General features: G+C 66.0%; 2 protein-coding genes across 2 annotated transcripts in view; one reads left to right on the top strand and one right to left on the bottom strand.

Moving 5' to 3' along the window:
* Positions 1–315: 315 nt before the first annotated feature.
* On the top strand, positions 316–7,165 carry H696_01173 (hypothetical protein). The gene is made up of 4 exons (XM_009495055.1): positions 316–619; positions 714–888; positions 1,043–1,550; positions 1,799–7,165. The coding sequence occupies exons 1-4, from the start codon at positions 388–390 to the stop codon at positions 6,911–6,913; spliced, it is 6,030 nt and encodes a 2,009-aa protein (XP_009493330.1). The 5' UTR covers positions 316–387; the 3' UTR covers positions 6,914–7,165.
* A 504-nt stretch (positions 7,166–7,669) lies between these two features.
* H696_01172 (hypothetical protein) overlaps positions 7,670–13,443 on the bottom strand; it is a 6,170-nt gene continuing 396 nt past the window's right edge. The window contains exons 2-5 of the mRNA XM_009495054.1: positions 13,224–13,346; positions 12,426–12,974; positions 11,894–12,217; positions 7,670–11,768 (exon numbers count right to left, since the gene is read on the bottom strand). Coding sequence (XP_009493329.1) covers positions 7,686–11,768; positions 11,894–12,217; positions 12,426–12,974; positions 13,224–13,346 — 5,079 coding nt within the window. The 3' untranslated portion in view covers positions 7,670–7,685. The remainder of the gene's footprint in view (positions 11,769–11,893; positions 12,218–12,425; positions 12,975–13,223; positions 13,347–13,443) is intronic.

The following is a 13,443-nucleotide window of genomic DNA, read 5'->3' as shown; positions in this document are numbered from 1 at the left end:
CCTGTCTGGGGAGGGAGGGGGCACTGTGCGACCGGCGCGTGTGATGAGTCCGGATGCATGTGTGCATGTCTGTAAGCATATGTGTATTCCTCTCTGTGTCTCTCTCCCTCTCTCTCTCTCTCTCTCTCTCTGTTTCCGTATGGCAGCTTCGTGTCTGCAAGCATTCCCGACCTGTGCGAATGCGTGAAGCCGAGGGATATGCGTGTGCGTGCTTGTGTGTTCTCACGACCGCTTGCGGGAGAGGGCTGGCATCCGACCTTTTAGACCAACCGTGTCCTGGCCCCCGGGCCAAGCGTTCCCAGACATCTGCCCTTCCCCCCTCCTCCTCCCCCTCCCCCTCCCCCCCTCCCTGCACCTCTTCCCTCTCCACCTACTCCTAGGCAGAGCATGTCTTGGTCCTACTGCCCACCTGGCCTACAGGGTTTCGCCCTGTACGCCTTTGTGCCCGAGGGCACTCCTTCCAGCACCTCGGCGCCCCCGAGCGCCGGCGGCGCCAGCTCCAGCTCCGCGGCCGCCGGTGGCGCCAGCGGCGCTGCCTCGAAGGACAAGCAGCCGACCGACCCCTTCGTTCGCGCGCAGATCTCCCTTGACGTTGGCGATGCGGTTCTCATTGAGCAGGGTGTGTGCAGACGAGTGCCCCCTTGACTGTTCTCTTTCCTGGCCTGTTTATTCACATCCATTTTGTCCGCCCTCCGCCCCTCCTCTTCCATCAGAGTGCGCCGGCTGGTACCTCGGTTCGTTGCTCTACAACCGCCAGGTCCGCGGCATCTTCCCCGCCTCCTACATCATGCTGAAGCCGGATGACGACACAGCCAATGTCGATCCCCTTCTGGAGGAGGCGGTTGAGATGGTCCGCCAGTGGAACCAGAACATCCGGACTTACCTCATGTGCGTCTTTCCTCTTCCTCTCTTCCTCCCACTATGTTTCTTTCCGCCGCCCCACTCGGCGCCTTCGCGCATGCTTGCCTTTCGCGCATGCTTGCCTTCGCGCATGCTCACCTCCCGCCATCCTCCCGCCGTTCCTCCGCTTCCCAAACTACAGGAAGCAGCGCTACGACATGTACAAGCGCATGAAGTCGATTGTGGCCGGCCTTTTGAAGGACAGTCACAAGCTGATGATGCAGAACTTGCCTCAGGAGGAGTTGCGCAAACTCCGGCAGAACATGATCAACCGCATTGACATGGGCCAGAAGATCCAGGGGCTGGACATTGTCGTGCGCAATGACCATGGCATCGCCCTGGATTGCCGCAATGCCACGGTCACCGACCTGTACCAGCGCTACACGGACTTCACTCGCAGCGACACCGACGGCAAGTCCGCCGGCAGCGCCATCACCTCGCACCATCTGCTGATGAAGTTCGGCGCCTGTATCGCCCAGTTGTGTGGCCCCGGCGAGACGGCCGAGATCTTCTTCTCCCTCTACAACCACGCTACCAAGAGCTACCTGACCGAGAACTACTACATCGTCCTCACGCAGAATGGTATGCCGGTGGATGAGACCAAGATCAACCAGCTCAGCACCCTCTTCGTGGATCTTCCCCCGCTGTCGGTGCGTGTCCTTCCCCTGTGCCACTTGGCGCAGGCTGCTCCCCTTTCACCCCCTCCCCATGGCTGACCCACCTCCCTCTCCCTCTCCCTCTCCCCCCCTCTCTCTCCCTCTCGTTCTCCCTCCCTCTCTCTCCCTCTCCCTCCCTCTCCCTCCCTCCCCCTCTCTCTCTCTCGTTCTCTCTCCCTCTCTCTCCCTCTCGTTCTCTCTCCCTCTCTCTCTCCCCCCCTCTCTCTCCCCCCCTCCCAAAGCCCACCGACAAGATCTACCTCGTGTGCAAGATCATCCGCGTGGGCCGCATGAGCGTCACCCAGTCCGACAAGGACCGGTCCTTCTTCCGCCGGCCCTTCGGCTGTGCCACGCTCAATGTCGATGAGATCCTGGCCGGCAAGATCATCGACCCGGAGAAGGACTACGTCATCCACATCTATGTGGCCAACAATGAGGACGAGTTCCACCAGCTGCCCGATAACATCATCAGCATGAATGGCCAGTACCAGTCGATCCCCACGGCGCAGGCCATCTCCGTGTCCTTCCGGCTGTTTGGCGGCGACCTGGCCGGGCTGCTGGCCAGTGACACGGCGCCGATTCTCTCCGGGGTGGAGTTCACCCGGCGCATTGGCTTCCCGGAGGTCATCCTGCCGGGCAACCATCGCAATGACCTGTATCTGATGCCGTTGCAGGGCGAGTTCGGCCAGGGCCGCAAGACCACCGCTCGTAATGTGGAATTCTCCCTGACCGTGCGCAGCAACTCCACTGGCAGCGTCATCCCCAAGTGCATTTCCAAGGGGTCCGGCGAGCCGCTGGTGTCGGAGTTCGTGTCGACGGTGCTCTACCACTGCAACACTCCCCGGTACACGGATGTCATTCGCCTGGATGTGCCGATCGAGCTGTACAAGGATGTCCATTTGTTCTTCCTCTTCCGGCACTGCTCCAGCAGCGACAAGGATGACCGGACCGATCGGAACTTCGCCTTCGGCTTCCTGCCGCTGGTCACCCCGGAGGGCACGGTCCTCAAGGACAACCGGTACCCCCTGCAGCTGCTGGAGTGGGACAAGAAGCTCAAGCCGCAGCAGTCCTCCCTGGCGGATACCCTGCCCTCGCAGTATATGCACATCACGCCGGAGCGTGCTCTGGCCGATCCCAAGGGGACTCGCCTGCTCCGAGACAATCTGACCATCCAGCTGAGCCTCTGCTCCACGAAGCTGGCCCAGAATGTGGAGTTGCTGAAGCTCCTCTCCTGGAAGGCTTCCCGCACGGCGGACGAGGTGAAGGCCGTGCTGGTCGGCATCAAGCGCCTGGTGGAGCAGGATATCATGCGCTTCTCGCAGGACATCTTCGATGCCCTCTTCGCCATCCTGGACTCTCGCTTCAATGATGATGGCGCCCTGGACATGGATGTCTTCCGGGCCTTCCTCTTCATCATCAACTTGATGACGGATCCCCGGAGCCAGGACAAGTTCCGGCCGGTGTTGGATTGCTATGTGTCCATGCATTTCTCCTCGGCCATGGCCTACAAGCATTTGGCATCGGCCCTGTGCAAGCTGCTGGCCCTTCTCCAGGCCCCGGCCGGGATGGATCGCGACCGTGGCCAGACGCAGTCCATGCTGCAGACGGCCTTCTCCGGGCTGCAGGTCATCTTCAAGTTCATCGTCCAATCGCGTGTGCTCCAGCGGAACCAGGATCGCCGGCCTTCGGCCATCGCCGCCTCGGATCGCATGTTCCGCACCGAAATGACCAAGCTCTTCGAGGACCTGGTGTCCCTGCTGCGCCAGCCCTCCAGCGATCCATCGGCCCAGGCCGTCCTCGAGGCGCAGACCCAGCTCCTGGCCAACTTCCCCAAGTGCCTGCCGGAGTTGATGCGGGTGTATGATCTGTCGGAGTTGGCCCAGCTGACCCGGCAGTTCTTGACCGGGTCTTCCTCCCGCCATCCGGCCATCGTGGCGGCCAAGATGTCCATGATGCGGGCCCTGGTCAAGTCGACGCTCTTCTCGCATGCGGCCGCGCGTCAACCCCTGACCGCGCTCATCATCAGCCAGCTGATGGAGCAGATGCTGGACAACAATCGCGAAGACATGGCCCACGCCATCAGCACCCTGGGCGACATTCTGAACACCATTCAGGGCCCGGCTGGGGGTGGTAGTGGCGCGGGCCCGATGGCCGGCGCCGGCGCCCCCGGCGCCACCACCACCACCACCGCCGCCGCCGCCGCCGCCAATACCCTTACTCCGGGCGATCTGAACGCCAACGATGAGGCCATGCAGGACATCCTTCTGCTGGTTCCCTGCCTCATCAGTGCCTATGAGGAGTTGATTGCCGAGGTGATGGGCGGCTCGGCCGGGCCCGATGCTGGCAATGCCGCGGCGGCGGCGGCCGGTGCCGGTGCCGGTGCCGGCCCCGGCCCCGGCGCTCTGGGGGGCATGAACCTGTCGGAGCGCATTTCCGCCCTGACCATCACGGCTGGCCCGTCGGCGTCGGCTGCCTCGGCCCGGTCGGAGGCCGCGGCCGCCAAGGCCACGACCAGCGACTCGCAGCGTCTCCTCCGGGACCTGGTGGTCACATTGCTGGCCATCTTCTATGTCACCCCGCCGGCCATCCTGTCCAATTGCCTGTCCACCCGGCTCAATCCGTCGGAGGCCACCAACTACCTGCAGTCGCTGATCGGCGTGTCGCTGTCCATCCTTTCGCACGATGTGTTCCCCTCGCAGTGGGCCGCCATGCAGATGCTCATTTGCCGTGTGATCATCAAGATCGCGGCCATCCTGTCGCCGATCTTGCAGGCGCGCCTGCAGCACTCCTTCGAGGCCGAGCTCTGGCATGACTACCTGCTGCTGCTGTCGCGTCTGGTTACCTCGCCGCATTTGGAGCTGGAGGCCTTCTCCGTGACCAAGGAGCGCCATGTGCGCCGGGCCTATGGCGACCAGCGTCTGGAGATCATCTCTTTGCTGACCCGGACCTGGGACTTCCTCGGGGCCCCGCGCCATGGGGTCTTCGCTCTGACCCTGGTGGGTCCGATGTTGGAGATTACCACCATGCGCCTGCCTCCGGCCCGGACTTTTGCCATCCAGGCGATTGCCTCCATTTGCCGGCAGTTCTTCGAGGTGCACCGGTCTCTGCGGCAGATTGAGCTCGAGTGTGTGGATCGCATTGACAAGCTCATTTCCGACGGTCGTGCCGATCACGATGGCGACGGCTACCGGGGGTTCATTGTTTCGGCCATTGATGCCGTGTGTGCCGGGGCTCCGGCGGACTTCCGTGCTTCGTTGGAGCACCTGCTCCGGTCGTGGGACAGCCATTTGGCCCTCCTGCTGAACCTGCGCTCCATCCCGGACCTGGTGGAGTATGAGGACGAGCGCATCCATGGGATCATGAAGCTCATGGAGTTCATTCGCCAGTCCGATCGCCATGAGACCTACATCCGGTATGTGCACCAGCTGGCCGAGCTCCATGTCAAGTCGGGCAATTACACCGAGGCGGCCTTTGCCCTGTGCCTGCATGCGGATATGCTCACTTGGGACAACCGGCCGGAGGCCACCCTGGATGCGGTGGTGGACTTCCCGGCGCAGACTTCCTTCGATCGGAAGGAGGCTCTCTACATGAAGATCTGCGACTACCTGGACAAGGGCAAGAACTGGGAGGACGCCATTGCCCGGTCGAAGGAGCTCATCCAGCACTATGAGGCCGGTGTCCGGTATGATTACAAGAAGATGTCGGTGGTGCTGTCCAAGCAGTCGGTGTACTACATGAACATCCTCATGCGGGAGCGCTTCGCCAATGAGTACTTCCGTGTGGGCTTCTACGGCTTGGGCTTCCCGCCGTCGTTGCGCAACAAGCAGTTCGTCTATCGTGGTGATGAGCTGGAGCGTCTGTCCTCCTTCAAGGACCGCATCCAGGACAAGCACCCGGTGGCCGAGGTGCTGAACACCAATGCCGCCCCGGGGCCGGACATCACCAACTCCACCGGGCAGTACATCCAGATTGTCAAGGTGGACCCGTCCCCCGACCGGGCTGGCAACCCGCTCCTTTCGAATCCCGACGTGCCGGAGTACATCAGCAAGTACTACGAGACCAATGCCGTGTCGATGTTCTCCTTCTCGCGGCCCTTCAAGAAGTTCAAGACCGGCAACGAGTTCCTGGACCTCTGGACCGAGCAGACTCTCCTCTACACGGAGTATGTCTTCCCGTGTGTGCTGCGCCGGGCGGAGATCCTGCGCGTGGAGGTCATCGAGCGTAGCCCCATCGAGAATGCCATCAAGAACATGGCCACCAAGAACAAGGAGCTGCGTTCCTTCTTCGTCAAGTACACCGAAAACCCCGGGGCCAACTGCAATCCCTTCACCATGTGTCTCAGTGGGACGGCCGATTCCCCGGTCAATGGTGGTGTCGGGTCCTACCGGACGACCTTCTTCTCGGCCGAGTACATCGCGGAGAATCCCACCCACGGGGAGTTCGCGTCGACCTTGCGCCAGCTGATCGACGACCAGGTGGTGGTGGTGGAGCAGTGCATCCAGCTCCATGCGCAGATTGTCCCGGATCAGATGGTCCCCCTGCACCAGCAGATCATTGTCAACTTCGAGAAGAACTTCTCGGAGGAAATCTCGCGTCTGCTGCCGGGCCGGCCGCCGGGTGGTGGCCCCGCCTCGCAGCCGGGCGGTGCCCTGCCGACCGGCTTTGCCGGTGCCATGCCTCTGGGAGGTGCCGGCGCCGGTCACCAGCCCTCCGAGTCGATGGTCCTGGCCGGCGGCATGTTGCCCCCCGGGGCCTCGGGCGCCGGCATGGTTACCAGCCCCACCAGTGCCACCGGGCCCGGTGGTGGTGGTGGTGGCGGCGGCGGCGGCGGCGGCGGCGTCGGGCACTTGCCTCCGGCCAGCCCGTCGCTCTCGCGCTCTGGCAGCCTCGTAGGCGTGGCCCCCCCGGCGCACCTGGCCGGCCGGCCGCTGAGCACCATCAGCACCAGCTCGGTCGGGTCGTCTGGGTCCTTGACGCCGGCGGTGTCGATGGCACCTGCTCCGGCCCCGGTGCCGGGGTCGGCGGCGTCTGTCCCGCCGCCGCAGCCCCTGTCGCCGGCCCTGCCGCAGCCGCTGGCGTCTGGCGTCCCGCCTCCGGCGTCGATTGCCTCGCCCGCGGCATCGGCCACCGGTGTGGCTTCCCCCCCGCCGCCCATCACCCTGCCTGGGCAGCCGCTGCCGGGTGGGCCTGGCTCGCCGGCTGGCGCGCGCGCTCCCCCGCCGAAGCCCGGCGTCCTGGGCGCCGCGGCTGGCGATGCGTCGGATGGCCTGCCGCCGGTGGCTGCTCGGCCGTCGCCGGCGGCCAAGCCCCGCTCCCTGGTGGCTGGCATCACCGCGCGCTTCAACAATCCCAACTAATTGTGCTTGTTGCCTGGCTTTTGTTGCCCCCTTTCGACTGGGCCTTCCTCCCTCTTCTCCCTTCCCCCGGTGTTTCATTCTCATGTGTGTCTCGTCCACTCCCCTCTATGACAGGGGGGGGGGGGAGGACAATGTGGTCTGTTCCTCAGCCCGAAAGTGGCCACGCAAGGCCCCTCTCCCCCCCCCCTCTCCCCCATCAGCAGCCACAAAGAGAGATGTCCAAAATACACCCTTTTTTTGCCCCCACCAACAGCCATGCATGTTTCGCACGCCTGCCTTCTCTTTTCTCTCGGCCCTGGTGTCCGGATATTGGAGTCTCTCTCTCTCTCTCTCTCTCTCTGGGGTCGGTGGTGCACTCGAGCATGCGCGAGTGAGCCTTCTGGCCGGTGCCCCGCCCTGTGGTGTCCTGGTTGCTGTTTTCCCCGTGACGTTCATGTGGACAGGGGGCGGCATTTTATTCAGGCAGATATGTGTGCAGGTAGGTCACCACCCTGTCGAAGAGGGGACACAGGAAAAGGGCATACTCCCTCGTGCAGGTGAGTGTAGGAGGGGAACCAAGGTGGCGAGAATACAATAATATACACGTAGCCCCCAAAGCACGTATGTTCCCCACTTGGCCTCTGGTCCCGCCTGCATGAGTGGGGGCTCGCTCATGCACACCCACCCACCCACCCACACACCCACACCCACACCCACACTCACACTCACACCCACACCCACACCCACACCCACGGCCGGAACAACACACATACAAAGGAAAACACCAGAGAATCTATGACATGTCGGAGGCGCTGACATCAGCCGGGCTGCCATCCAGGGGAGTGAGAGGCTCATCGTCGGCCGGTGCCACCATGGTTGCCACCGGGTCGATGGTCTCCTCGGTGTCGGGATCGTCGTCCTCGACGTCGGTGTCCAAACTGCCGGCCGGTCGGCCGGTTTCCGTGGCGTCGGAGTCCACGTCATCATCACTTTCCCCGGCTCCCGAGGCATAGGCTGCCAGAAGGCTGTCGTCCTCCGGGAAGTCGGGCACCGATGATCTGTCGGCAGGTGCCTGGTCGAGGTCACTGCCAGTGCTGTCGTGTGCCGGTGTCGTCGCGGCCACCGACATGGTCTGGTCCTGGGCTTGGAAGCGCCAAGCGGCCGCCAGCCGAGCCTGCAAGTAGGCCGGGGTACAGGCGTCCAGCAGCATCGGCTGCTTGGTAAGGGGGGAGATTGGCCGCTGGGTGCGCAGCATCCACCCCTCGAGGGCCAGGAACTCGTAGATCATGCCGTCCGGCGCGAGAATCGGCTCGCGGAAGATAACCCCCGACAGGGGACACCGCAGGGAGCTGTCAATCATCGGCATGTTCGGCGGAGCAGCAGCCAGCAAGGCCGCATCGGCCGCCAGATAGTCCGACAGGAGCTGCTCAAGGGTCTCCAGGCGCTGGGCCAAGAGGTCCGGGCTATCGTGCAGGAGCATGGCCGACAGGGGGGATTCCGCTTGCGAGGCTTCATCGGCCCCGGCGGTGGCGGTGCTGATGGGGCCCATGTCCGATGCGCTGACCGTCGTGTCGAGAAGATGGGCATCACCAGAGTCATTGTCATCAAGGAGCGGCGGCGGAGGGGGGGCCGGGCTCAGCGGGCTCTTGGGCCCGGCGACCGGCGACACTGGCACCACCACATTGACCAGAGACAGGGGACGGGGAGGGAGCGGCGATGCCAAGCCCGGGGCCGCCACGGCGTCCGCGAGGGCGCTGTTGACTGTCAACGGCGTCGGCTGGCGAGGGAGCGTGCCGCCGGCCACCGGCAGCGGCGGGGGGAGAGCGGCGTCGGCCGACGGCGCCAGTGCCGGCGGCAGAGGCGCCCCACCGGAGGGCACCATGGACCCGGGCCCCGGCGGCAGAGTGGGGTTGGTCCCTTGGATGTACGGCGACAGGACCAGCGGCGGGGGCAGCGAAGCGGGGAGCCCGCCAGCCGGGCCAGCAACCAGCGGGCTTGGCAGCGGTTGCCCAACCGGAGTGTTGGGACAGCTGAAGTGCGCCACGGACAGGGGCGCCGGGATGGGGGCCGGCACCGGGATCGGCCCCATGGCCGGGAGTGAGGCTGGAACCGGCACCGGCACCGGCATCGGCACCGGCATCGGCACCGGCACCGGAGCCGAGCCCGGGGTGGCCATCATGCTCAGGTCCACCGAGAATTGGCCCTCCTCGCTGGTGTTGTAGAGGGTTTGCAGGGGGGCCGGGACGGGCGACTCCTCATGCTGGCGGCGATACTCGTCCAGGGGAAGGATCGGCGCCGGGAGCACCTCCTCACTTAGGTTCAAGGCAAAGGCCTCTTCGCCATGGGCGCCGACATTGACGGGCTGCGGCTGTGGCGGTGGCTGCGACGCCAGCGGAGCGACGACACTGGCAGCCGGCACACTGGACTCGGAAATCCCCAGAGCGGAGGCCGAGCCGGTGGAGCCCATGGCCGAGCGCTTCCCGACGCCGGAGGGCGATCGAGCCAGCGGAGAGAAGGCCACCACCGCCGCATCCACCAGGAAGGTGGCGGCAGCCACATAATCCTCGGCCGTGCCGCGACCCTGGGGAGTGGCGTCCAGCAGTGATTCCAGCACCAATGGGCGCTGCTCCGCCACCGATCGACTCGGGGTCCAGAGGGACAGCCACCGGGGAGCACCGCCCTGGTCCACCTGCATGTTGACCAGTTCGCGCACCGCCAGGCAGAAGGGCCGGAAGTGCTTGGAGGACCCGGCCACCGAGCAGAAGCGCTCGTAGGGCAGTCGCACTCGGATGTCGTACGAGAGCGACTGGTCCGTCAGGGCGCTGAGGGCCAGCATGCTGACGCCATTGATGCGGGACGACTGGAAGCGCCCGGTCAATGGCGCGAGCCCGACGGATTCCAGCCAGGCCGCCACCTCGCGCGAGGTCCACACAAGCATCAGACTGCCAGGGCCCCCGGGCGCGCGGCCGGGCCCGTGGGCCGCGCCGGAGACCGGCGTAGCCGGAGCACTGTCACCAAGTGGCCCGGCCGACAGGGCACTGTGAAGCTGGCCGAGGTCCGGCGAGGCGGAAACGTCACCGGTCCCGGCGGTCGAGGCCGTGGTGGCCGCCATGGCCGGCGGGCCCACCGGCATGGCGATCACACGCCCATGGGGGAAGGCAAGTCGGCATTCGGCCATCAGGGCGAAGAAGAGGATGGTCGTGGCGTCGCTGACCGACAGGTGGTACGGGGCCCGGGTGAGCTCCTCCAGCGACAGGGCCAGCAGGTCCGACCCGTCGATTAGCCCCCCGCGGATGAGCTGCTGGTGGATGTCCAGCGGGCGCTCCAGGCCGCAGTCCTCCAGCCAGACAAGCATGTCGTCCACGGCCAGGGCAGCCATGCCGGCCGGGGCCAGGCCCATCTGGCCGGCCGATCCCTTGGACGGGCCGCCGCCGGCCTCCTCCGCGGTCGATGACGGAGTCGACGAGGAGGAAGAGGCGTGGGCAATGCCGAGGATGCTCTCGGTCGGGCCGTTGACCGTGGCCCGAAGGGTCACATGGCGCTTTTGGGTCCGAGCCAGGCGGCGCTCCACCGTGTGCACCTCGGACCGGAGGTTGGCCACAAGCTTGCGGGTTTCGCGCTGCTGGCGCGCCAGCAGCCGGGCCTCCTCCTGGAGCTGGGAAATCTTCCGCGCAATGTCACGCTCGCGCGCGGCGGTGGTCGCCTGCTTGTCAAAGACCGCCTCCAAGTGCGTCAGGGTCTCCACCAGGCACTGGGCATCCACCTGGGCGCTCTGCGCGAGGCGGGCCAGCTCCGCACGACGTCCACTCAGGCAGGGGTGGGGAAATTCCTGGACCACAGCCGCGCCCAGCTGGTTGGTCATGGTCGAAGCCAGGCGCCGAGCGGAGCGCATGAAATCCATGCCAGCCGCCCCGGCACCGGTGGCCGGAGGGGAGGACGAGGCGGAGGCCGTGGCTGCAGCCGACGAGGCGACCACCGGGGAGCAGGTGGCGGCAGTGCGCTTGGACACGCGAATGTCCAAGTTGTCCGTGCCCTCGGTGGACAGGGAAATGGTGATGTCATTGCCGGGATCATTGAAGATGGAGCCGGAGCTCGGCGAGCCAACTGGGCCATCCTCGCCGGCACCGGTGCCGGAGGGAGCCGCAGCCGGGTCCTGGGGGTCGGTGGCAGCCGGGGACAGGCAGCCGGGCGGACCGGCCGTGTCCGGCAGCCCATGCGCTGCATGGTCGGCCACTGGGCCCGGCGGGTCGGGGTCAAATGGCTGGCCGACGCTCAGGCGAATGCGCACCGGGGCCGGGGCATTGCCATCGGGGCCGTGCTCGGGACCGAGGTCGGGCGCCGGCGAGCCGGACTCCACCGGGGTGCTGGCCGAAATGCGGGTGATCGGGAGGATCTGCCGCGAGGAGAGCGGGGCATCGGCCGTGAAGGATGACGGATTGGGCGGAGCCACCGAGCCATATTGGCCGATGGAGGGACCGAGGGGCTGGTCGGCGTAGATCAGCGGAGCCGGGGGATCCGAAAAGGGAAGCTCACTGCCCGGGGTGGGGGGAGTGCCGAAGCGCCGGAGGAGGGTCTCATCGAAGGCATTGAAGGAGGGCCGCCGGCCGCCGGTGCCGCTGTTGCCGATGGAGCTGGTCGGCGAGCCGGACATGTGGTCGACCACATGGCGCAGCGAGCCGGACATGATGACGCGCTGTTCCTGCTGCAAGTTGAGAGCCCGAGCCATGGACTTTTCCCGATTGCGAAGCTGCTCATTCAGGTAGTCATTGACCGTGGTGGCGATGCCGGCGGCCACGGACCAGATCTCCACCATGGGCTGGTTGGCCAGGGCCAGCGACACGACATTGTGCCGGGGATGGTAGTTGACATGGGCAATCTACCGGGCGGGCAGAAGGGGCAAGGCACAGTCCCGGCCTCCGCCCGAGCAGGCGGCGAGGGCAGGAAAGGGGGTGAGCGGGGGCATGCACGAGAATGGAGGGCGCCATGTGGCGGGCCGCGCACCGGAGCATTGATGGGGATCCAGGAAAGCGGGTCCTGGTGCGAGGGTTCCACATAGTTGAGGACCTGGCCGGCCTCGATGGACCAAACCCAGGCCCCGCCGGAGGAACTGCCGGCCACCAGGAGCGTGTCGTCGGCCGACCAGCAGAGTGACGTCAGGGTGCCGCTGTAGGTGGAGGCCGACACGTCGGGGTTGGAGGAGGTCGGCACGATGAGCTGCACAATGCGAACCCAAGCGGCCGCGCGGAAGATCCAAAGCGAGAGACTGCCATCGGAGCAGGCCAGGGCCAGGATATTACCCTGATGGTTGAACTGGACGCATGACACCTGCAGGCGAGCGGCGGCGAGCGGCGGCGAGCGGCGCGGAGGAAGGAAGTGTGTGTGTGTGTGTGTGTGTGCGGGTGTGAGTGGATATGTGACACAATGCGCGAGTCTCGCCCGCCAGCTGATGGGGCTGCCTGGCCGGCCGGTGGAGAAGCACCGGGGAGGAGCACAGGGGGGGGGGGGGCAGGCTGAGGCATGGGTGGGCACGGACCAGGATGTGCCCGAAGGACAGCCGATGGATGTCGCTGTCTGGATCGAACATGTCGTACACAAAGACATCGCTGGAGGCGGTCGGGGCAACGAGGGCACCAGCCGGCCCGGGTTCCGGGACCGAATGCAGGTTCCCAGACACGACGGCCAGCCACCGGTTTCCGGAGGCCAAGTTCGCATGGACGATGGCCATGGTGCCGAAGTCCGAGAGGATGCCCACCTCGAAGAAGAGAGCCCGGCTGGCGGCCGGAGACGAGGCCGAGGCCGAGGACATGGACTTGCTGCTGGAAACCGGGGTTTCATGCCCCGGGGTGCCGAGGATGACCAGGTCCCCCTGGCCGGTGCCGAACCACAGATATGCCCCATCGGAGGAGAACCCGCAACAGAGGATGGGCGAGGTGTAGGTGGCATAGAAGCGCTTGTGGAAGGACACCGGAATGGAGCCATTCTTGGCGGGTGCCCCCTTGCGAACGCCCCAAACGAGCAGCGTCGCGTCGGTGCCGGTGGTGGCAAGCCACTCGCCGGTGGGGCACCAGTCGATGTGGGTCACCTGCGAGGGGCCGAGGCGGCCAGGTTATGGCCGGCGGTGCGAGGGCGAGGGAGTGAGATGGAGAGGGGGGAGAGGGGGGGGGGGGGGGGGGGGGGGGGGGGGGGGGGGGGGGGGGGGGGGGGGGGGGGGGGGGGGGGGCGGATGGTGGGCCCAAGCACGGCGGGAGAGGGATGCCGATGGGGGGGCAGCAAGGGAGCGGAGGCCGGTGGCGGTGGTCGGGGTGGGTAGGCCATGGCGCGAGGCACGCACCGGCGATGAGTGGTGAAGGATGGTAATCAGGTTGCCAGAGCGAGCCTCATGGATGCGAATGGTGGCGTCGATGCCACAGGTGGCCAGCCAGGTCCCGCAGGGTGAATACCGGATGCCGGAGATCTGGGCCGGTGGTGCGCCGGGAGGGCGAAGCGGGGTGGTGAGTAGACGCTGGGGAAGCGGGCGGAGCACGCCCAACCAAGAGGGGGTGCGGGGGGGG

Source organism: Fonticula alba, assembly GCF_000388065.1.
Source record: "Fonticula alba strain ATCC 38817 unplaced genomic scaffold supercont2.2, whole genome shotgun sequence".
Taxonomy (NCBI): Eukaryota; order Rotosphaerida; family Fonticulaceae; genus Fonticula; species Fonticula alba.
The sequence above is the reverse complement of the archived record's forward strand: the minus strand, read 5'-3'. Positions and strand labels throughout refer to the sequence as shown.